Source organism: Lactuca serriola, chromosome 8 (assembly GCF_051521515.1).
Source record: "Lactuca serriola cultivar US96UC23 chromosome 8, Lser_US96UC23_V15, whole genome shotgun sequence".
NCBI classification, from domain to species: Eukaryota; Viridiplantae; Streptophyta; class Magnoliopsida; order Asterales; family Asteraceae; genus Lactuca; species Lactuca serriola.
In genome coordinates, this window is record NC_136415.1 from 139,834,688 (window position 1) to 139,858,790 (window position 24,103).

General features: G+C 35.0%; 3 protein-coding genes across 5 annotated transcripts; 2 read left to right on the forward strand and 1 right to left on the reverse strand.

Moving 5' to 3' along the window:
- Window positions 1-219: 219 nt before the first annotated feature.
- Window positions 220-3,296, forward strand: LOC145071482 (uncharacterized). Of its 2 annotated transcripts, XM_079018356.1 has the most exons (5): window positions 220-569; window positions 710-894; window positions 976-1,074; window positions 1,630-1,852; window positions 3,074-3,296. In XM_079018356.1, the coding sequence occupies exons 2-5, from the start codon at window positions 858-860 to the stop codon at window positions 3,168-3,170; spliced, it is 456 nt and encodes a 151-aa protein (XP_078874482.1). In that variant the 5' UTR covers window positions 220-569; window positions 710-857; the 3' UTR covers window positions 3,171-3,296. The 2 variants fall into 2 exon arrangements, 1 of the variants encoding a protein (XP_078874482.1); XR_013690502.1 differs by having other exon boundaries at window positions 223-569; window positions 1,625-3,296.
- A 9,844-nt stretch (window positions 3,297-13,140) lies between these two features.
- LOC145066148 (succinate--CoA ligase [ADP-forming] subunit beta, mitochondrial-like) lies at window positions 13,141-16,478 on the forward strand. Of its 2 annotated transcripts, none has more exons than XM_079013336.1 (11): window positions 13,141-13,265; window positions 13,415-13,547; window positions 14,377-14,487; window positions 14,548-14,659; window positions 14,749-14,813; window positions 14,912-14,989; window positions 15,120-15,194; window positions 15,276-15,428; window positions 15,506-15,928; window positions 16,010-16,081; window positions 16,164-16,478. In XM_079013336.1, exons 2-11 carry the CDS (start codon window positions 13,446-13,448, stop codon window positions 16,242-16,244), a joined length of 1,272 nt encoding a protein of 423 aa, XP_078869462.1. In that variant the 5' UTR covers window positions 13,141-13,265; window positions 13,415-13,445; the 3' UTR covers window positions 16,245-16,478. The 2 variants fall into 2 exon arrangements, with proteins under 2 accessions (XP_078869462.1, XP_078869461.1); XM_079013335.1 differs by having other exon boundaries at window positions 13,142-13,265; window positions 13,407-13,547.
- A 3,066-nt stretch (window positions 16,479-19,544) lies between these two features.
- Window positions 19,545-22,916, reverse strand: LOC145066140 (glutathione gamma-glutamylcysteinyltransferase 1-like). The gene is made up of 9 exons (XM_079013328.1): window positions 22,716-22,916; window positions 22,208-22,364; window positions 21,889-22,127; window positions 21,649-21,812; window positions 21,512-21,563; window positions 21,135-21,362; window positions 20,596-21,066; window positions 20,452-20,505; window positions 19,545-20,224 (listed from the first exon to the last, which is right to left on the reverse strand). Exons 1-9 carry the CDS (start codon window positions 22,788-22,790, stop codon window positions 19,946-19,948), a joined length of 1,719 nt encoding a protein of 572 aa, XP_078869454.1. The 5' UTR covers window positions 22,791-22,916; the 3' UTR covers window positions 19,545-19,945.
- Window positions 22,917-24,103: the final 1,187 nt, after the last annotated feature.

Below are 24,103 nucleotides of genomic sequence, written 5' to 3' on the forward strand. Positions count from 1 at the left end.
TTTAGGTAGAACACGACCTAGGATTGTGATTAGAGAGGCTACAGACAGAATTCCTGTAATTTCATGCATAAGAAGTTTATTTTACACAGTCGGTCCCTAATCTTTCAAAGGTTATCAATACTCCCCCAATTCTCGTTTTGCCTTATTTAGTGGTAGTTTCAGGTATGACAGGCTACAGATTCTACTTTCCTTTTATATATATATATATATGGAAATGAATCTTAGAAACAGTACCTGACCTGGGTACTGTTCAATTTACTCAACCTGCGTTACTTTAATACGTTGTCATCCTTCCAAGCACCGTCAGGGGTTATCTGTTTGCTTATGTGTTGATTCCTTACACCACCGTCATTACCCTCCAATACGTCTCCTCCGCGTGCTTCTCCACCTGTAGCTCATTGGAGCCGATCGCATTAAAGATCGTTCCTCTTTCATCGGTGCTTCTTTTGGGGTGTGATTTCTGCGATGAGTTCCATTTTGTACCAAGCCCCCATTCACGAACATAAGGGATATCGACGAAGATGGCGTTGTGCCTTGCACCGATCCGCACCGATCCTTGAAGATGGGGAGTAAGATTTTTACATTTTTCTTTTGTAAATCATCACTTTTACCATATCTTCTTCATCTATCGTCCAATCTTCATCCCTAAAAGCTCAAATTTTTAAACCCCTTTTTGCTTTTCTGTTGGTACTGTCGGAATCTGAATCAGTAAGGTGGTTAGACCACTTGGTTAAAGGGATGTGGCTTCTGAAACCAATGTTGAGGGATCAGATCAGGTCTGCACCACCATCACTCCAGTGGTTGAACCCTTGACCGACATTTGTTCATCTCACTGACTCGAAATTGGATCTGCTCTTATGACCATCTTCTCTGCGAATGTTAAAGCTTCTGCAAGTATAAAATCAAGGCCTTTTTATTATTACTATTATTATTATTAAGTTTGCTGCTAAAGCTTTACATTTCATGAAATTGCAGGTGCAACAACGAATTTCAAGCATGATTACTTCTTACGGGGGTGGTCAAATATGTGTTCAGTCCTTTCTTCGTCTTTGAAAATTCCATATTCCAATATAGGTAATCAAAGTATGGTCTAACATGTTTCTATTTTAGATGCATATCAAGTGTTCTATGAAATTCATATTTGAGCCTTCCGTTGATAAAAGTATTTTCCAATTCTTAAGAAAAGACATCATGTAGTGGTGTTTGAGAGGATTGTTATCATTGCATTATTAGCATATTTAACTAATCATGGGATCATATCTTCATCATAGTAAACTAGGATATAGGAATCGCTCTACTCCTGTAGTAAATGATAAATTCAACAACTACATATAGCCATTACATTCTTCCAATAGATCATACCCCTTTTAGCATCGCAAATATACAACTTCAAAAATGAGAAATATTATGATTTGACTATAAAAAGTATCTACAAGAGTTATCTCTTCTCAATCCAAATGTGTGTGTGTGTGAGAGAGAGAGAGAGAGAAAGAGAGAGATAGAGAGAGAGAGAGAGAGCTTGGTTCATGATGAATATGCACCTGGCAAAAACGATATGACTTTTTATTTTTTTTTCTTGATGTACATTTTATATTTTTTACATGTTTTTTTTTGTATTTTGTAGCGCAGATGCGATCAAGAAGTTTGAAGTGGAAGTTGGTATGAACATAACAAAAGTTGATGGACGTGTGAAGGCCCCACCACAATTCAAACTCGGTTCTTTAAATGGTAAAACAATGGCAGTAACGCCAAAATATGTGATAGTTGAAATTTCCAAGAGAAGAATACAAGTTACAATAAAAGTTGGATCATCATGTGCCTACTGGTTCTTTATATCTGCAGGGGTAAAAAGGTAATAAGGTAAAATGAAGACATTATCATGAAATTCAGATATACTTTGCATTATATTATATATATTCATTATTAGATAGACTAAAAAGTAGGTTAACTTATGCTTATGGTACTTGGTGAGCTGATAGTTACATAGTTCATAATTCCCATATTCAAAGCATGAAATTATTGTCCTCAGGAAGTTCCACAAATCAAACATCTGTTTATTTTGCAATATTTGGTAGATATGGAATTAGCATATTAGTAGTTGAATCTTGAATGTAATATTAGTTTCTTTTTTTTAGATTATTTATCATAACATGTTTACATAGAGTAAAAAATGGGAATCTAGAGGAACACATAACTAAGGTGTTGTTTCCTTTTTACTTAATGGGCTTAACGAGGACAGAAGAGTAAAATACTCACACTTAATGAATAGATCTGAAAACAACTCAAATGGAATTGGTTATTTTCAAAGAGGACTTAATCAAGAAACTCGATTGAAAAGGCTAAGAAGTTGATTTTTATTGCTGCTAATTCAAAGATTAAGATTTGATTACTACATCACTTCATCCAAGATTTTTTTTTCTTTTTTTATAAAAGTTTATACATTTGTTTTATGTTGAGCTTTTTAGTGATCCATTTTTGGACACCGATTGGGTGCATACTATAATTGTTTGCTTCTCTTTGACAATATGTGGTGGTTTTAAGGTAATTTCCATGGCCTTTACTTTCTATTTCATTTCTTTTTCTATTGCTATGCTATAATTAAAAAAAAAAAAAGTAAACAAAAATATTATTGTGATTTTTTCGTATATGCCTTGGTTTTAAACATTTTTACACTGTTTGTCATTGCTTATGTCTTGGATCGTGTGAAGTCTATTAGAAGAGAGTAGCACCTTAAAGAAAATCCTTTAAAAGAATACTCTTTCATTATTTTGTTTTTTTTTTGAAGTGTTGTATTCTATAAAGATCTTTACCAATTATATAATTCCATTTATTGCATAGCATTGAAGAGTCACGTGGAAATTCTTATTCATAAAAGTTGGTCATTGATATTTGTAATGCTATAATGAATTTAAAATAACCACCAATATTGCGAAAGCATTAATTATAATACACTAATAACAAACACTTTAGGAACAAATCATACCACCTACAACAAATAGCAATGTACTTTCATTTATTTTTATTACAACATTTGTACTTTTACTGATGTAGTGATGTCTGGAGTTGCTTTCAGAATGAGCAACAAAATGCAGGTGGAATCCCTTACAAAACAACCTTTTGGGGAAGTCTTTTGCTTAGAAAAAGTCATGTTTTTTTATGTTTCATTTTAAGATAGCCAACCTATGTAATTTATTATTTCTGTTTTCTCTTAGATTGCCTGTGAAAAATAAGGTCTTTTGGCTGTACAATATGTATGTTTAAAAAAAGCAATCTACAAAGAAATATGTATTGTCAAACTTGAACCGACCAACAACAAAAGAATACCTTCCCCGACCCGCAGCGAAGCAAGGGCTCATTTTCTAGTATATATTAAAGATATGAATCTTAGGAATAGTGAAGTTACCATTTTGTTTGGCAAAATTGGTCCCTATACTATTGTTGGGCTTCCAAGTTAGGAATAGTAAATGTAGATGTTTTTTTTATCAACTTTGCTCCTCATTCTTTATCCATTTTGACACATTTTGTCCTTGCAATCAATATTTTTACACTTTTTAGTAACCTTTTAATATTTAAAGTTTGGCCACAAAACTTTAACGGTTTGACAGCTTTGATCCGTTTTCTAAAAACTTGCTAATTCCTACCCCTTTAATTCTTTAGTCATTATGACACTTCTGGTCCTTGCAGTCAAAACTTTTACATTTTTTCATAAAAACATAAAAAAACGGTCCGGGGAAAAGCCCGAGCTTTTCATCCTTGCACTTTCTACGTCTGTCATATTTATCGATTCAGAAACTTCATATAAACCGCCTTTTAACTTGTTTAAACCTATTTTAATTTATATTGTCACATTTAAACAATTTAACTATTTAAAATAATTAACCAATATATTATATTATTTTTAAATGTCGAAACTCATACAACCGGGGGGGGGGGGGGGGGGGGGAGTGGGCTGATGCACAAAGCCCAATTTTTTTATATGTTTTTATTTAAAAATATAAACTTATAATAACAACAATGGCTATTTTTTCTTGCTCTCCTGGGCCTTTGAGGATATTTAATTCCTCGGGACCGGCCCTGCATACAACCCCAACTTATGGGTGTTATAGGCTTGCAAGTGTGCATGAGATGATGTATATGCAAATGAGAAGAAAGTTGAGAGACAGTTATGGTGGAGGTGTCAAGGGATATTGGTTGTGGCCTTCTTCTGAGAGGTATGCCATGTTAAGCTGAGATATTAGGTTTAATTCAAAGTTAGTGGTATACCAAGATAGTTCTTTAGGAATCCTCCTTAATAAATAAATGTTTTTTTTTGCCATATGTCAATTTCTCATGAGTTTTGACACTTATCATTTTGTGGTATTCTTGAAATAAATATTATCCACTTGTCAATTTTTGGTTTGTTTCAATTTTTAAAATTAAAATCATATACTTATATATGTAAAATATTAAATATCATATATATGATATTAAATTGCAATAAATACGTTTCTTCTTTTTTTATTTTAAAGTTGTACATTAAAAAATATTTTTTGTTTACATTTTAATGTTTAATCTTTTTTTAAATCAACCCGTGTATTACACGGGTCTGACACCTAGTGACCGATAATATGGAGAGTATCTCTAGACGGGTGGAGGATATAAATTGTAAGGCAGTATCGAACGATCTAAAGTATGTTGCTAAAATTGACATGAAAGAGATGAAGAAGAAACTAGTTGTGAGATGCTTTCACCTAGCCTTATGTATGGATGAGCAAAACAGAAATTGACAAATTGACAAAACTTGATAAAATAAAATTGAACCCAAACTGTCGATTTTGGGTTTAGATTTTTCAAAATCGAAAACTTCGGTTTGGGTTCGATTTGCATATTTAAAAGCGAACCATTAAAACCGAAAGGAACCAACCCAAACCCAAAAAAACATACTCGATATACATATTATAAAGTATTTAATATATTTTATATGTTTTATTAAAATATATATATATATATATATATATATATATATATATATATAGATCAAGGTTTCAAAACCCTAACCTCGTATGTAACATCTAATTTTAGAATGTTTCTGATTTCGGGATAGCGGACCGTAATTTAATTGAGTAAAGGTCTTCGACTTCAAGGGAATAAAGTTTAAACCTCATTAGAGGTTGATAATATTGGTTAAGTGATTTAAGTCCTTAAATTGTGTTTTGGAGTTAAGGGGTAAAATAGAAAAACGTGACACTTGGACTTCTTACATGAATTAATGAATTTAGTTCGGTATGTAATACCTTCATGTGCATATAAATATCACTGAAAACGAGCATGAAACGAAGAAGTTATGACTGTTTTAAGCTGGTGTGACGTCCCAAAAATACAAAGTAATCTTTTCATTTTTTCCACCAACCAAAACCATTCATTCGATCATTTAAGAGATAACCAGAGTATAATGTATTCTCAAAACGTCAAAGTAAAGTCATAAAATAGATAGTGTGGAAAGCTCCAGGGTATATTTCAACCCATGGAACCATAAGTATCTGACACAAGATCAATCTTGAACTCAACCTACCTCTCGGGAGGCATACCGGGTAACTCTTTCGGGCACACATCAACAAACTCCCTGACAATTGGAACCTCTGAAACTGAAATTTGATCCTCAACTCGAGTATCAACCACATAAGCCAAGTAACCCGCACACCCGTGCTGAATATACTTATGAGCCCTGGTCGCTGAACAAAACCCAGAACCAACCTTGGTGCCCTCTCCATGGATAACTAGTTCTCCCCCACTTGGGGTTCGAACCACAACTCGCTGGCCCTCACAATCAGTCATGGAACCAAACTTGCTCAGCTAGTCCATTCCCACTATCATGCATAATCGGATAATGTACCCCGAAGATCTCCAATACACAACCCTGATATACTGTTGATGCAAAAAACCTGTATTCGTTGGCGATGGAAACTCGTAATGGACACTCGAACTCCCCAATAGGCATATCAAACTCCCTACTGATTACTGAATGATCGAGATACAAAGGACCGACTCGCGTCTGAGTCAAATAACACACGAGCATACAAAAAGTTCACTAAGAACGTACCTATTAGGAACATATATATTAGCATAACATAAAACATAATCAACAAAATAATGAGTAGAAACATATCGGTCATGACGTCTGGTGCCGACCTGGCCTCCTTTGACGTGAGTTGGAAAGCATGACCTCGAACCCTCGGGGGGCTCCGCCCTGACCTGACTCCTATCTGTAATCCTTAATGTAGTCGGCGTTGGAGCCTGCGCCTTCCTGGAAGCACGCAAGGGGCACTAGGCCTTCAAATGGCCCACCTGGTCAATAATGATAACAAAGTTAATTTGATGCCAGAAGGTGGAGCCTGTTGCCGGCAGTCCCTTGCAATGTGGCCCTACTTGCCACATTTATGGCATCCCGAAGAAGATTGACAAGCTTCATCATGAACCTTGCCGAACTTTCTAAAAGCGTGGTCCCTCTGACTCCCTGATCTAGTATCAGGGGCCCTGAATCGCTTCGGTGCAGGATGCGACTGTGCCGGCGTCGGTCTCTGCTCCCTCATTTGGAGCTCCATCTCAATCTCATGCCACCTGGTGGCCTCCTATTACTCTAAAAATGAACCATAATGTTGAGTGAATACAAACTATATGATGTCCATCTTGAGCATGCTCAAGTAACGGGTCATCTGAGCTTGCTCGGAAGTAGCGAACTCAGGACACAACATGGCCCTATACTTTCTTCTACTTTGCAAAAATTACCCCTAACCCTATTATATCATCCCGACACCCGAAGCAAGTCCCGAATCTCCGAAGTTCTCGAGATAAGTATATTTTCAATTTGAAACTCTGCCCGCGCAGAGCTCGGTTTTTTAGAAAACATCCTGGTTTTATCGGAAACAATCATTTTAAGAGACGAGGTGCTGCCCAATTATCGTCTTCACATGTGAGTGTATAGTCACTTTCTTCTTACACATAGATATGAAATATTTTCTATAAAATACGTGCTATGTGTAATTATATTGTTTCTTTATTTGAGATGGTTGTTGAATAGATATTTTATACAAATATAAGTTGTATATGTATTTTTATCTACAAATATGTTGGGTAAAACATGAGTAGATATAATAATTGATGTGTGTTAATATTGTAACAATTGGTAAAAATAGGAACGATCGTACGATGCTATGTTTTGATTATTAAACAATATGAGTATTTTATCAAAAATGGTTGAAAGAATTTAACCTCTTTTATTTAAATAAGTTCTTGTGAAATATAAAACAAGTAACTAATGATAATTTCGTTATGATGTATGACTACAAACCATCACCGGTTTGTGAAAATTAGCATATAACATCATTTGAACGCAACAAACTTAATTTTTGTATCAACATGTATCTAGTTGATAATTAAGTTAGGTTCTATGTAAAACATGTGCTTAATAGTTGTGGAGGATCTAAATTTGACAAATATATGAACCAAAGTGACAAAACGTGTTTAACGATATGGTTAACCGGTTAAATGTCACGAAATTATACATTGCTCAATAAATTTTATATTTAAATAAATTAAAATATAAAATGAATTATTATAAGGTATAATTAAAATGTATTTAAGTGTTTTTGAATAAAAAGAATAAAACATAAACATTAAAGTTCAAATACACAAAAACTACATTGTTATTTTATACTAAGTATACATATATGTATTTGTATATATGTATTATTATCTTGTGAATGACTAGTTATGGGTCATGAATTAAAGTGATTTCATGTAAGTTTTATGATGTCTAAATCAATTAAGATAAGAGAATTGGTGGAGATAAGTGCCAACTTAACTAATAAGTGCTTAATCACTTGAGACATTTTACTAAGAATGCTTATTAATCCCTCTTCTAATTTTCGAGATTAAGGCCTTCCCTCTCCTTAACTAGAACTCCTAACTAACTAAATAACTAGTAGTTAGTTAGTTAACTAACTCTATCTCTAAGCAACCAACCAAGCAAGTGGCTAGACAAGATCACATCACTTAAACTCACATCCTATCACAAGCTAGTCTAGGTTTTGTCCCCTTATCCTCTTCCACTCTTTCCTCCTTCATAATCATGAAATTTCATCTTCATTTTACCCTCATTTGACCAGCCAATACTCCAGGGAATTACTCTCAGCCTTCATCTCATTTTCAAGCACAAGAACTTCCTTCCAAAGCCATCAAAACCATGAACTAAAGGGTTGTTGTCCCTTTTGTGTTTCAGCCACCATTTCACCCATCTACACCTTCCTTTTGCTTGATATTTTTACCACCAAATACCCCTGGAAGTTACTTGTTATTATACTCAAAATTATTGATTCAAAACAGTGAGTAAACTACCCTTTTTCTTGCTCTTTTGCTGTGAAATTTTGTGACAGCAACATAGCCAAAAGAGTGGCTGTTTTGGAGCATCAAACCAACAACCAAAAGTTCATCTTCAACCTTCCATTCTTCAAGTATTCACATAAGGTGAGTTCATAGCCCTACATTTTCATGTTTTATTCAAGTTTTAAGGGGGGGAATACAAGTTAGAACACTAAACATAACTTAAATTTAAATGACAGCTTTCTACAGAAAAGTTGAGTCCTGTTCACGGACTGTTTTGACCATCTTAAACTTAATATCTTTCAAAACTGTACAATATGCAAATAGTTTAAGTTTATACCTTTCTAATGACTACTCGCACGCGTTCATACGATTTTGCTACAATTTATGGCGATTTTTATAAAATTGCCTATCATTTCAGAAGTGATTTCAGACCAGTCTGTGAAGATGTTCATTTTCACACTAGTTTGAGACCACTAAAAATCATAATAAAAATTAGGAACAAAGTAGACTCATTTTATAAACTCTCAGAGGTGACGGATTCAGTTTTTGACTTACGAGGATTTTTCTATGAGTTTTCTAAAAACAGGGACAGTAAAGGGTAAAACTGTCAAATGTGGTTTATAGATTTATTAACACCTTCTAACATTTTTTAGCAATGTTTATACATTAAGGAAGTTAAAACACAATCATTTAAATATGTTTAATTATCATTTTTACAAAAGTGATAAGTACAAAAAGGTCTTTAGTATCAAACTTAAGGATTATTTCATGCAAAGTTTCTAATAAAAACGTAAGAATATGAACAACAATTACGAAACATACCAAATCATCTTTTAAAATTTATACATATATATATATATATATATATATATATATATAACCATATACATATATATGTTTTGTTTACAAACTTGTCTTCTACATCGAAAATATACATATATATATATATATATATATATATATATATATATATATATATATATATATATATATATATATATATATATATATATATATATATATTGTTTACAAACTTGTCTTCTACATCAAAAATTACACTTTTCATAACAAGTGAACATTTTACTAGGGATTACTATGCAAACGAGACACATTTTTAGAAAACTATAATAGGTATAGTTTTACGAGAGCATTACAAACTTTTGCATACTAGAAACACTATTTCAAGAAGTTTACTTTCATATACAAGAACAAACGAACATTTTTTTCACGTAAATCTGTTTTATACTAAGTTTTGTGAGACATCAACTTCACGTACGTTCGAGTACGCATTTCAAGTCCTATATTATATACCAGAATCCCTTGGAGGGGGAGCATGGTGTTTGTGTATAGATCTATACGGGCTTGACAACCCGCGCCCTGACTGTTAGCTACAGTTCACCATTTGGGGTGACAAACGTCAGAACATTCCAACGCCTGAAGAACGTTGTGTATAGGCATTTCTAGTCAATAGCATGGTTATAAAACTCACATGGAGTATTGAAAACACATTGATTTACGGGGTTTTTCAGATGTATTGGAAATTTTATACTTTCATACATTTTTAGAAACAAACATTGGTCTTGAGAGAAGGCTACATTTATACTAGTAGAAAATATAGGATTTTCTAGAAGCAAACAAACAAGAACAAAACATTTCATTTCATACAAACATTGTCATTTAATACTTATGAAACTCACCAGCTTAAATGCTTATCTACTATTTCAAAACTACTTGTATGTCCCAGGGATTCAGTAATTACAGGTAACAAACAGCTTTTGAAGAAGGGACGCTGCGGCGCCAGTTTAAATTCATATTTTGGCATCATATTGTAATTGGTTTTGAACATGTACCTTTTAACAATGTAAACTTTCAATTATATATATGATGGTTGTATTGCTTTCTTTACTATGTATTCATTTGTTACGTTACCACATGAAGTCATCCGCCCCCGAACGTTTCCGCCGTTCCGGTTTGGGGGTGTGACAGATTGGTATCAGAGCATTGTTTATAATGAGCTAAGTATATCAAACCACATAAGATATACAAACTATAAATACATAGGGACTAAAACTCTCTGACTTAACAATTTCAAAACAGGAACATTAGGGTTCCTTTGCTGATAAGTCTATGTTTGCTAAGTGTATACGTTAAGGTGGTATATACTAAAAGTTTTATAGACTTAGAATTTGTGATTTTCACTTTACTTCCTTTTCCTTGTTTGGATGTGGATATAAGGTAAGATCACTTATTCGACTGACTATTTAATCTTGACTGTATATGACCTGTATACACAAGGCAACCATAGAAGGACCAGGAATGGACCGAGATTTCACAAAAAATGTAAGTGCATACAAACATACTAGTAAGGAGTCATATTGGCAACAAAACAAAAAGTATTAAGATAAGTTAAACACTGCGAGTAAGCCTCGAGGTATGTAATCATGTCTGGGATGAATATAGCCTGATCAACTATATTTATCCAAGAGGTGACCAACGTATGCCGAGGAATGGTCGTAGTGGATGACGAGTCTAAAACTTACCAACAAACCATACAAAGAAAACTTTAACATACAAATTTAAAATACTATAGGAGTATTTTGCGTTACAATAGAACCACACACTTAGATTCTTTATAATTTGAATTTTAAAAGTCGTTTGAGTTTTGAAAATGAGAAGTTGGAGGAGAACAAAAAAGCAAGATAGGAGAAGCAATGAGCTCGAGAGGAGAAACAAATATGTAGGGATATGAAATTTTTAACAAAACCTTTCGATCATCTCACTGGAAACAAGCTTGATATAGTTTCGATGGCTAGAATGGATATCATGAAACAATATTACAGGTAGTATTTTTATTTAAAAATTGTTGCTTTTTATGTAGTTTTATTTATTTATTTATCGTTTTTAGGTATGTAATCGTTTTAATTAAATTAACTAAATGTTTTTCCTTTTATTAAATTATATTTTCTTTAATTAAAAAAAACATGGTTAAATGTGATATGATACCCACCGATTTTATGCGTTGAGAGAAAAAATAAAATAACAAGGACTACATAAATATCATACGTGTGATATGAAACCTACCGGCACAAATATTGGATGGCTCGTTGTGACGGCGATGATGGTGATGTACTTTATTGGTCATCACTGGTGGCTGCAATAGGGCTACGAGTCAAGTTTATAAGTTATAGATAATCTTAAATCTATAAAAAAGAAAACAAATTGATTGCTATCGTTTATAAAAGACAAAATTGCAAGAATGGTTCCTGTGGTGTGTCAAAACTAGCAAGTTTGGTCCAAAATGGGTTTGGCTCGCAAGGATGGTCCAATAGTTTTGTTTTGTTGCGAGTTTGGTCCAATTTGGTTTGAACTTTTTTGTAAAGACGATTTTACCCCTTATTATTTTATTTTTCATTTTTATTTTATTACCAACAATTAAAAATAATTAAAAATAAAACAAAAACAAATCTCTCTCTCTCTCTCTCTGTGTGTGTCTCTCTCTCACTCCCATAAAAACAAAAAAAATCCTAAAAGTAGATAAACACACATTTAGATTCACAATAATCTTTTGTAAACTCACATACAATCGATTCACAATCACATTCATCTCCACTCTTGTTATGAATCTGCTTTATCCTCATGATATTACCAACTATCTGATTGTAAATCCTAGCCCCAAATCGCTAATATGTTATTCTAAACACCAATTTCTTTAAATCCCTAATTATCATATGGAAGAACACTTGTTCGTTCAAGTTCATCACCTCATAGATGTTGGTCACTCATGGAAGAACACATTTATTGCTCCATCTAGTCATCGTCTTCTTCACCCACCTCCATAAAGTTCAATAATCGACATCCCATGTCGTTGTTTACTACACCAGCAAAAAAAAAAAAAAAAAAGAAGTCATATTCTTATTTCACTGCATATCGATCAAGGAGAAGGATATGCATATCGGTCAGAGTTAAAATTGAGCAAGCTTTCAGCTCAGCCCTAGCCGCCGCCTCTCAAATCCACCAGAAAATCTATTCAGCAAAAAATCGATTCAAGACACACATACACACATGTTCTAGAGGTGAAGCAGGTGATGGTTTCGGGATGAGATGGTGATGGTTTGAGTGTTGCGATGTTGATGATTATGTTAGGACGAGGGATAATGAACACATGTTCTTGAGGTGAAACAGGTCAAATCTGTTCTCCCAAACTCCTCAATCCATCACGTAACGATCGAAAATGCGATCCACAACAGAGCTCTGAACTCGATTCGTTTATCCTCTGTCTCCTTCGTCGGTAAAATCGGAGGCGTTAGGGCGGGATCGAGAATCGCATGGATGAATTCACATCAAGTTTTGAATCATAAGAAACATATTGCCAAATCCTCCGCGATCTGATGACACAAATTGATGAAATTTTAGAACTTTTGTTCTTAACTTTTGAATCCACGATCTGGAAGATCGTGGATGCGGGATTTGGAATGGGGATCATCATTAAGAGAGAGAGAGAGAGAGAGAGAGAGAGAGATTTTATTTTTGTTTTATTTTTAATTGTTGGTAATAAAATAAAAATGAAAAATAAAATAATAAGGGGTAAAATCGTCTTTACAAAAAAGTTCAAGCCAAATTGGACCACACTCGCAATAAAACGAAACTATTAGACCATCCTTGCGAGCTAAACCCATTTTGGACCAAACTTGCTAGTTTTGACATACCACAGGACCATTCTTGCAATTTTGTCTGTATAAAAACTATGCTTATTTTGATAAATAAAAAATATACAATTCATATTCATTTAGGGCTTGTTTTTACCCTTTGCACTTTGCAATATTGCAAAAATATAAAACTAAAAACTAAAGGAAAAACATAAACTGCAAGAACGGGTTAATTGCTTTCCCAATTCCGGCGTGTAGGTCAGTACTATTCGCTTCCGGCTGCCCTTTTTGCATCTTTGATTTCATACTCTATGATTCGCTCTCATCATTAGGTTATTTTGATTTATGCTCTTATTGTCGTGAATCTTGATTCGATCTGTTGTCCCTGTTTAATTTAAGTGTTACAGATCGGGGGTATATTTGATCATTAGAAAAAAAATGGTGAGAGGATTGTTGAACAAGCTCGCAACTAAATCGATCAATGTTGCCGGAAAATGGCAACAGCAGCAGCTCCGTCGCCTCAACATCCACGAGTATCAGGTTGTAGTCATTCTCCCTTCACCTGCAGTCTTATAAGTTTTACGAATACTATTTAGATGTGTGTTGTTTATTTATGAATATCATCTAGGTTCTGTTTTGGTCGCATCACAGATTGTTAAATTCATCCGTTGAATATGTCAGAAGGGAAAAGAAGAAGGAGATTTTGAACTTTGACTTTAATTTGGTCATACTATAGTTATTATGTTGTTTGAATTTTGACAAAGAACGCTGCATTGCTATACAAAACAAGGGCTTCAATTCTTAACTTTTGCAGTATCGAAAGTGAAATGAATCTACATCATAAATTCTGTGTATCTCAACTTCAAAAAACCATCAGTAATCAGCTCTATGATGAAGTGATATTCTAGCTAAATCTGTTTTTGTCCTCCATGGAACACCATAATCATTTTAAAGAACACTATATGCATGTTTTTGACATCATTAACATTGAATTTCTCTAATACCTCCTTGATGTTTTTCTTCTAGGAGTAACTTTAAAGTACCTTCCTTTGAGTATGTGGTGATGATCATACCAAGCATCAGCTTTGCATCACCCAAGTCTTTCATACGGAATTTTGTAGACATTTGTTTGTTTAATTTTGTAGACATTCCTTTGACCCTGAACACCCACTTATTTTGCAAAGCTTTCTTTCCTGCTACTCAATCTCATTTATCTTAGGACAATTCATTTCTTCATTCATAGAATGTTCTAATTGTATGTACAATTCATCTTTTTGTTGCATATGCTACTTTAGTATGACAAATGCAAATACTCTAACTTTGTTATGCATTTTCTTTACTCATTGACTCATATGCATTCTGAAATCAGGGAGCTGAACTGATGGGCAAATATGGTATTAACGTTCCAAAAGGTGTTGCTGTTTCTTCTGTTGAGGAAGTTCGAAAGGCCATACAAACAACATTTCCTAACGAAAAGGAGGTAAGTTTTCACATAATTTCCTTTTGTTTATGTAATCAGCATTAATTTCTTGTTATCCAGTTGGTTGTTAAGAGCCAAATTCTTGCTGGTGGACGAGGTCTAGGAAAATTCACAAGTGGTCTTCAGGGTGGAGTTCACATTGTCAAAATCGACCAGGCTGAAGAGATAGCTGGTATGAGTTCACTAATTTTTTACTACTTTTTAATACAAAAAAAAGAAAAAGAAAAAAAAAATGTAATTTCTGTTTTATTGTTCCCATAGGAAAGATGCTTGGGCAGACTCTTGTCACTAAACAAACTGGCCCCCAAGGCAAAGTTGTCAGCAAGGTTTGCTTGCACCTTTATTAAATTGTTATCTGCTTTATGAAATATTAAATATTTTTTTTGTATGAAAAGTTATTAAACCTTGTTCTTTATTGATGCAGGTTTATTTATGTGAAAAAGTGTCACTTGTGAACGAAATGTACTTTGCAATCACTCTTGATCGTACAACTGCTGGTCCTGTAAGTTGTTGAAAATAATAATAATAATAATAATAATAATAATAATAATAAAAATACAAATCATATGATGATTGCAATCAATCTTTAATTCTTTATTTAAAATTAAATATTGAATCTTGTGTTGTTTAAGCTTATCATTGCATGCCGAGAGGGAGGAACCAGCATTGAAGACCTTGCAGAGAAATTCCCTGACATGATCATTAAAGTATGTCTTTTTTTATTTATTTGTTTATATCCTTAGGCATTGTTGGATGCAAAATGACAAATTTAACCTTTTCACACACAGGTGCCTATTGATGTTTTCAAAGGAATTACAGATGAAGATGCTGCCAAGGTTGTAGATGGTCTTGCTCCTAAGGTGGCTGACAGAGATGCTTCAATAGAACAGGTGAAGAAGCTGTACAACCTTTTCCATGAATCCGATTGCACACAGTTGGAGGTGAGAATTAATTACTTTTTTTTTCTTTTTTCTTGTTTTAAAAAATTTGGTTTTTAAGTTGAAACTTGGTTGTTCAGATCAATCCGATCGCAGAGACTTCTGATAACAAGCTGGTAGCTGCTGATGCGAAGCTAAACTTTGATGATAATGCTGCTTACCGTCAAAAAGACATATTTGCCCTTCGTGATCCGACACAGGAGGATCCTCGTGAGGTTGCAGCTGCAAAAGCGGATTTGAATTATATTGGTTTGGATGGAGAAATTGGATGCATGGTGAATGGTGCTGGATTGGCAATGGCAACCATGGATATCATAAAGTTACATGGAGGCACCCCTGCCAACTTTCTGGATGTAGGTGGGAATGCTTCCGAAGGACAGGTGGTTGAAGCATTCAAGATCTTGACATCAGATGAGAAAGTCAAAGCAATATTGGTCAACATTTTTGGAGGAATAATGAAATGCGATGTCATAGCCAGTGGAATTGTTAATGCTGCTAAACATGTCAGTATCCATCTGTGAGAATTGTATCATTTTGTAGCAGTGAAAAGATTTTTGATTTAATTAAATTTAATTTTTTTTCAGGTTTCATTGAAGGTGCCGGTTGTAGTTCGTCTTGAAGGCACAAATGTTGACCAAGGGAAGAGAATTCTCAAGGTATATTTTCTTTTTCATTTATTATTCTTAGAAAAGTTTGAAGAATATTTAAAAAAAAAATGATTTATAATTATAAATACAGGAAAGCGGGATGGCATTGATTACAGCAGAGGATCTTGATGACGCAGCTGAAAAGGCGGTTAAAGCGCTTGGATCATCATAAAATATATTATAATATACAACCCAAGCCCAAGCCCAAACCCAATTTGAATTTGAATTTGTATGGAGGTGGGTTTCTACTCTACTTTCTAGTTTCTAAAATAAATACAGCAGGCATATTGGTTGGAAATGTAATCAAAATTTTCATTTGTTAGAATCACTTCTTTTCACAACATCATAACAAATGTTTCGACCATTGGTTAATTGAAAAGCTAAAACCATTTTGATTCTTTCTTCACTTAAGTTATGTGTCTAGGACCTAATGCTTAAATATTTGATTACTGCCAATGACATATAATCAAGAGTAAATTGCAAAAATGGTCCCTATGGTATGCAAAATTTTGGGGTTTTAGTCCAAACCACGAGTTTTTTGGATCCATGGTCCTTTTGGAGTGGTTTCTATGTGATTTTGGTCCCTGGACTTAACTGCCGTTAAATATGATCTGTTAATCCCCCTCATGTGCCTCACACGTGAGGGTAAATTCGTCATTTTATATGCAAGGGACCATTTTTGCATAATCCATTTTTTTGGCTTATTTGACCTTTGCCTCTCTCTCTCTCTCTCTCTCTCTCTCTCTCTCTCTCTCTCTCTCTCTCTCTCTGAATTTTCTTCCTGAAAATTAAAACACACGCACACAACTTCATCATCTTTTTCTTTGGTCACATTTCTTTCCCGTATCATCACCCTCCTCTATTGCCAAATCCATCTTTAATTTTAGAAACCCTAACTCCAATTTACCCCCACCCCCAAATTTATTCGTGTCAATCTGTACCTCCCGTTCGTCGGTGAAGCACTATGGTCCAATGGCCGCTGAAGATCTTGATCTAAATCTGGAAGATGGTGGTTGCATCTGAAAGAGGAGCAACACCTGAGAAGCTAAAAGGATTTTGTTAGTCGGGGTTCACATCAGACACAACAAGGCGAAAATAGGTTTGGAAGGAAACGACTGTGACGACAACGACGGTGGAAGGAAAGGGTGTTTGTTCGTCGGAGTTCACATCGGAAATAGCAAGGCAATTGTGGCGTTGAAAAGGAAAGATTGTGGCGACGAAGACAGTGGAAGGAAACAATATGATGTTGCGATGGTTGCTGGTACTTATCTAGGGCTTGATAGTGTATGAAATTGATGTGGTGAGAAATCTGATGGTCGATTGGTAGTTGGGTGTCCTATCACAGCTCTAATTTCTACCTACCTAATGGCTTCCGATAGTGAATGTGGTATCTGATGGTGGTTTAAACGGATGAGAGAGAGAGAGGGGGGGGGGGGGGGGGGGGAAATAAATATACGACTTTCAGTTTTATTCTAATATGTAGCTACCTCAAAATCTATTTAATTTTTTGATTTATAGTTTGCATCTTGCAGTGGCACACTGTGAAGATCATCGCCTGCTTCCCAGATTTGTTCGCAAAGGGGTTTTTAGATGGTAACTCAAGAATTGGAACCCTAAATTTGAATCTAAACTGAAGTTATGCGTGTTTGTATGTATGAATCCCCACAAATGGAATCAGATATTGAGTTTTTGTTTTGTTTGTGTTTTTTTCATTTTCGAAATCGATTTGTGCATGTAATTTTGTTTTTGGAGAATGTGTGTGTTCTCATTTCTAGAAATCAATTTATTTGTGTGTGTTCTCACCATAGCAACTTTTCCACAAAAACATAGCACCATTTTTGTTGTAGCAGAGCTCAAGAAGAAGAAGGGTAGAAGAAAAGAGATGTTGGGGAACGGTGGGGAAGAAGATCACAGGAAGTGGGGGTATTTAAAAGGAATTAATCCAAAAAAACGTTTATGCAAAAATGGTCCCTAATATATGAAATGACGAAATTACCCTCACGTGTGAGGCACGTGAGGGGGCTTAACAGATCCAACTTAACGGGAGTTAAGTCCAGGGACCAAAACCACATAGAAACCACTCCAAAAGGACCATGGATCCAAAAAACTCGTGGTTTGGACTAAAACCCCAAAATTTTGCATACCACAGGGACCATTTTTGCAATTTTGTCTATAATCAATGGTATTTACAACAATAGCAACACACCCCGTGAATACCATTAAAATGGGGTGGGGCCGGGGAGGTAATTGTTGTCAGTAGTCATGCTTCTATAGAGGGAGGGTAGAGCGACTGTGTCACATAGATGACCAGAGGCATGGACCTGAGGCAAACAAGGGAAGAGAAAATCAAAGTCAATATAAAGCCATATAGAAGAGTAAATCATAACAAAAACATATATAAATCCAAAATTATGCTAATGATTAGCAGACGATGACTAGTAGGTGGATATGTGTGGTATACAAGAGAAAAAAAAAATCAGAATATAAGCATATGAGTAGGAAACAATAAAGTTCAGAAAACAAAACATACAGTAAGGCCTGACTACTCATCTACCTTGATATTTAGCCGCAACAACACCTTTTTATTCGAGGTCATGTTCTTGGAAAGAGCAAACTCTTTCATGCCTATCCGACTATCCTCACATTATATTCCTACATCCAGCTAGGAAGTCATTGATGTCTTTTTCTAGGCATGTCCATAAAACCTAAATTTCCATTCCCTTAATCTTGGTGGCCCGTGTCACTAAGAACAAATTTCTTTTAGCCATATTTGGTATCCTATCTAGCAAAGTTCTGTTGCAAATCCATCTCAACATCCTTCTTTTGGTCTAAACAATCGGGTGATTAGATAATCCAAATAAGATTTATATATTCTTATTTTATTGTATTGTAAGTGTTGTAGTATAGATAATAAACTATTCTATAAATGTCGTAGAATTATACGGGTTGCTTGTTCACCCACTACAACATCCTCAATTTGCAACGGGAGAAGGAACGGCTCGCCATAGGCGATAAGCTAATCAACTCGTGGGCACCTTGTTTGAAACCCTCATGATATGATTCAAACTCAGGTCATCTATAGGTAGCCGCTTAGAGAGGCTTACAAACTAAACCAACAAGTGATGGTTATAAGTGTCAATAGAATTAATTGTATACAAATTCCATGTCCCAAACAAATGACTATGGGCTAATATTTCAGTTTAGAGCAAAACAAATGTTGAACATTTTTTCCAATATATAATTAAAAAAATAAAGTAGCAAAATAATAATATGATCCTTTTAAATAAAAAAGATGTAGATGTTTGTAAGTATTTAAATACACCTTGAGTTGAGTCACATTTTTAGCCAAGTTTTTGCATCTTGCCCCATCCTAATTAAATATAACACTAAGTTTGTTTGATAGTAGTTGATTATTGATTAAGTCAGACTCGGCCTCTAATCAGGCCTGGTAAGAGACATAACAAATGCCATAAGACCAAATCACATGCTTTTAACGCCATGGTATCAAATTTGAATATGACCAAGCCAAAGCCAACCTCTTACTAATTACTAAATACAATAAGAGGCATATCAAACAACCCAGCAGTCAACAATTTTGCGTCCTCAATCCCATACCATACATATGAAATTGAAAAAGCGGACCCAAAAGGATTTAGTGGCTTGCTAAAAACATAAAGAAGTGTTGCAAGAATGAATGAATATATATATATATATATATATATATATATATATATATATATATATATATATATATATATTCTATTTACATGAGCTTAAGCATGAATGGGAGCTTTGGATGTAGCAAGTATATTGGCACAAAAGTGGCTAGGATCATATTCATAGGCCAATAACAATTAACTCTAACCCCCCTACCTAGCGATATAAATAATTAACAGAAAATATAGACCTTGAACCTATGTATGATGTATAAGCAATGGGTTTAGGCCATGTAATTATGCGCCTAATCCCACCCCCACCTGAAAGCCTATCTGTCCTTTCATATTTGTCTGCAAGCCTGCTACAACAATCAATGGCTCGTTGTTTTTGTTGTCCCAATAATGACAACTCACCTTCATTATGTAATTTTGACCCTTGTAACAACAATCTTGTCTCTCGTCTCCTCAACACATCACTCCTTTCTTCATACCTCACCTAAAACAGACAGGGGAGTAGATATAATAGTTCTATTTATTTATTTATTTATAAAATAAGTCATCATAACATAAGTTGTAACATTTATTTATTTCTTTTAGTAGTTTAAGGAGTGAATAGCATACATTTATTGTATATTACAGGAAAGCAAAAATGGAGATACAAATGAAAGGGTGAAGTGAGGGTGGTAGAATTTAGACAGAGGGTGCAGAAAGATCTTCCTCTACCTCATCATCTTTGCATCGCTTCAGAACATGGAGCTGACCACGCAAGTGCATAATCTGTGCATTAATCATATTTTTAAATTATATTATTATATAATAAACAAAAAGAAAAGATAAGGTATGAGTGAGTGAGTGAGTTTATAGTACCTCCTCTTGAAGCAAAATTGGAAGGGTTTCTGTAGAAACAAGGCCATTGATTTGGTGCAAGAGGGCTTCATCTTTGATACCAGACCAGGTGTGTGGTGGCAAAGCCAGTAAAAGTGTGGTGAGGACATCATTGCTGGCTGGGTGCATTCCAATGGAAGGGATCAACATATCCACATGCTGTTCACTCATCCCATTCATCACCTTTCCAGACACTACTGTAACACCCATCTCTCCTTCATTCGATTTCAGACAATGTACTTTTGTTTCCCCACAACAAAATCCATTAGAAGAAGACTCCCTCTTTCCTTCCAAAATCCCTGCTCCTTGGCAACAAACACTCGCTGCAATATCACTCAAACTGCTCTCTTTACCCAAACACAGTGGCCCATTGCAACCTGATTTCTCACTTAACAGAAATTCGGTCACATGTCTATATAGTTCACTCTCCTGAACTTGTTTCAATATCTCCCCCTACATGTTAAAAAGTTACACACATTATTTAATCCAGATAACATTTAATGGGAAAGAAAAAAGGATACCTTGATGGCAAGTCTTTCTTGTTCTTCTGGACTTAAACTCTGATCACCTTCCTCTGTTCTCCTAACTTCTGCAACCCACTTGATGAATTCAAGAAACTTTGATGGAAGAGAATTGAAGACAATGGAGAGAACATCCTTCACGTCTTTCACATTTCTAGAACCCAATAATACTGGAACATCTTCCATCAAATACTTTGCAATATTCACCCAGCTCTCATGCTTGCAGCTCTGGAAACAAACATTATTGACAATCTCACATAAAAATAAAACCCAACAAATTCTTCTTGATTCTACAAAGAGATCAATTGAATCACTAAGTTTAGCTTTCAGGAAGTTAGTTATGTGTATGAAACAAGAAATGAACTACTTGAGGTTACCAGGGTATAAAGTAGTGCTGGTGGCCGTTGAAGCCTGGATATTAGCATGAAACTGAAGAAAAGGTGGAAAATAAATCAATCTATTTGAGGGTAGAACAAAATTTGAGAGAAAAAAAAAACAAAAAAACAAAACTTACCCTCTGCGAAATCCACTAGCATCATCTAATGTATCCATGGCTTCCCAAAGTAGTTTAAGTGGGACCCAATGAGGAGGATACTTGAAACGAGCAACATCTAAAATCAATGCCATGTCCCTTCCAGCATGATAACCACCAATAGGCGAAAAGTGGCCACTACCTGTCTGTAATAGAAAAACAACACAGACCACTCTGATAAGCTCCTTTGATCACCAAACCACCAAATGGCTTAAAACTTGCCTGTTTAAAAGTTGCTCTGTTATATGATGAGATCACATGACAATCATCAGAAGTAGAACATGCGATCACATGCTTACGAAACTCGTCAATATTACTTTGATTTGTGCGAAAAGCTTCAACTTTTGCTCCAGCACAATGAGCCAAACACACAACCTTCCCAAATGAAATGCCTTTGGCTTTAACCTTTTCCAAAGGCTCGCAACAGTCAAGCATAGATTCATCAAACCACCTCCAGGGACCTGAAAAGAATTAATGGCTTATGTAATCCTGAAGTTAAAACCTACTGGTAGATCTCATTGTAAGGGATTGTGAAAGATACCTTTCCATTTTCTACCCGGATCAATAGAAAGTGCATTCAGGACCATGGCTAGGGTAGCTAATCCACAATAGGCAGGTTCCGATTGTGTTTGGAAGTAAGAGATCAGCTTAAAGAAGCCTTCCATGGTTCCACCTTGAGTAGCTTCCATGAACAATTGCTGCAAATTCAGCACATATACATTACTACGTTGCAAGAAGCAGACAAAAACGTTGGTACAATGAATACGTATTTTACTTGGTTTGTGGTGATTTATATTACTCCCTCAACTACAGACAAATCGATATGGATATTGTTGCAGATTTAACACATATACACATATTTTGAGCATCATACAATGTACACAAACATCAACACAAAACCCACAAATCGATTCAACGGCAGTGATATAACAAAATCAAATTTTAACAAAACTTAATCCTAGTAAATCCAACCATAATTAGACAATTACTAAACTCAAGAAAAAGAAAACTAATTTCAAACACATCGAGATTCTGTGCAAAGAACTGACCTTCCCTTCCGAAGAAGCGAAATCAATAGCAGGAGGAGATGGAAGAACTCTTCTGTATATACTTGCCATCGCCATCGCAATTAAATTTTAGAGTTGAACTGGATTCAATTTTACTTTCCTGCGTTTCTAGGGTTCGTTGGAACAAAAGAACCCGCGGAAGCAAACGGTTTCAAAGTAACACAGCGTTGTGCGTACTGAAGGTCAACTGCATTGCCGACTTGGCGAGAGTCTTTAAATACCTTTTTTTTTTAAGTTGTAAATTCTAATAATTTTATTACAAAAACTATAAAAATTATTCTAATAATGTTATTTTTTACCTATTAAACAAATAAAATATAACATTCATATGGCTTATTAAATATATATTTGAAATTGTCAAACAAAATATATCTTTAAACTTTGTTAGAAAAGTTGTTAGATAAATAATAAAATATTAAATTTGGTTAATAGTATTTGTAACACCAAGTCTCATGTAAATATTTCTTTTATGTTTATGGTAATTAAAGACTTCAAGTGTAGATTTTGAGATGGCCACGACGTGGTAGTGGAAACACCACGACGTGACATTAGCTAAGAAAGGAACATGTGTCTTTTGGAAGCCACAACATGGCAAGGTCCGTGTCACGACGGCACAACGACTAACATAAAAACCTAATTGTTCGGGTCTTAAGTCATATTTAAGGGACGTGATGGCTAGGTTTTGCTCACCCTCAGCCTCCATTACCTCCCTTTCGACCTAAAGCAATCCTAGCCTCCATTGTCGACTTCTTGAAACTTTTTCGTGCTTTTTGGTGGTATTGAAGAAGAAGATGTTCTTGGTGCTTAGATCCAACAAACAAAACTCTCCGTCTCCTTCTTGCATACATTCTGGACTTTTGTAAGTCCTCAAGTTTCCACCTTTATGTGCACGATCATGCCTTCGCTTTCCCCCGTTCCTCAGAAGTACTTGAAATATTGAAATCCACAACTATAAGCCAAATCTCAGTGAGTTCCCCAAAGTACCACACACATAACAAATACAATTACAAAGCATGCAAGCATGAGCCTTCAGTCTGCCTGGACCACCTCGCAAGACCTAAAGTCCAAACTCACAAGTTGACTAAAAGTTAACTAAGTCAACAAGTCAACCCTCATGGTCAACGGTCAAGTCAACAACCCTAGAATCCTAATCAGCGAGTCGCCAGGTCGTGACAGTGTAAGGAAAAAACAGTCAGGTCCTTACCCAGTAGCCATGTCGTGGCAACGTAAAGGTCACACAGTAGGGACTAGTCTGAACAGCTTAACATATTAAGTTGTTTTCCAATAATTCCAAGAGCTCCAAAGCTCAGATCTGGTCTTTCCCACGGTCTTGATAGATAAAGTTTCCAACTTTATACATTAAGACATCT

Excerpts from the sequence above, each read along its gene's own strand:
- LOC145066140 (XM_079013328.1), bottom strand. The coding sequence starts at position 22,790 with ATGGCGATGGCAAGTATATACAGAAGAGTTCTTCCATCTCCTCCTGCT. Across the intron at positions 21,564-21,648 it reads GCTAGTGGATTTCGCAGAGG|TTTCATGCTAATATCCAGGC; the intron begins GTAAGTTTTGTT and ends CCTTTTCTTCAG. Across the intron at positions 21,363-21,511 it reads CAGCACTACTTTATACCCTG|AGCTGCAAGCATGAGAGCTG; the intron begins GTAACCTCAAGT and ends GTTTGTTTCCAG.
- LOC145071482 (XM_079018356.1), top strand. The coding sequence starts at position 858 with ATGACCATCTTCTCTGCGAATGTTAAAGCTTCTGCAA. Across the intron at positions 895-975 it reads GAATGTTAAAGCTTCTGCAA|GTGCAACAACGAATTTCAAG; the intron begins GTATAAAATCAA and ends ATGAAATTGCAG. Across the intron at positions 1,075-1,629 it reads AATTCCATATTCCAATATAG|ATGCGATCAAGAAGTTTGAA; the intron begins GTAATCAAAGTA and ends TTTGTAGCGCAG.
- LOC145066148 (XM_079013336.1), top strand. The coding sequence starts at position 13,446 with ATGGTGAGAGGATTGTTGAACAAGCTCGCAACTAAATCGATCAATGTT. Across the intron at positions 14,488-14,547 it reads CATTTCCTAACGAAAAGGAG|TTGGTTGTTAAGAGCCAAAT; the intron begins GTAAGTTTTCAC and ends CTTGTTATCCAG. Across the intron at positions 14,660-14,748 it reads CCAGGCTGAAGAGATAGCTG|GAAAGATGCTTGGGCAGACT; the intron begins GTATGAGTTCAC and ends TTGTTCCCATAG.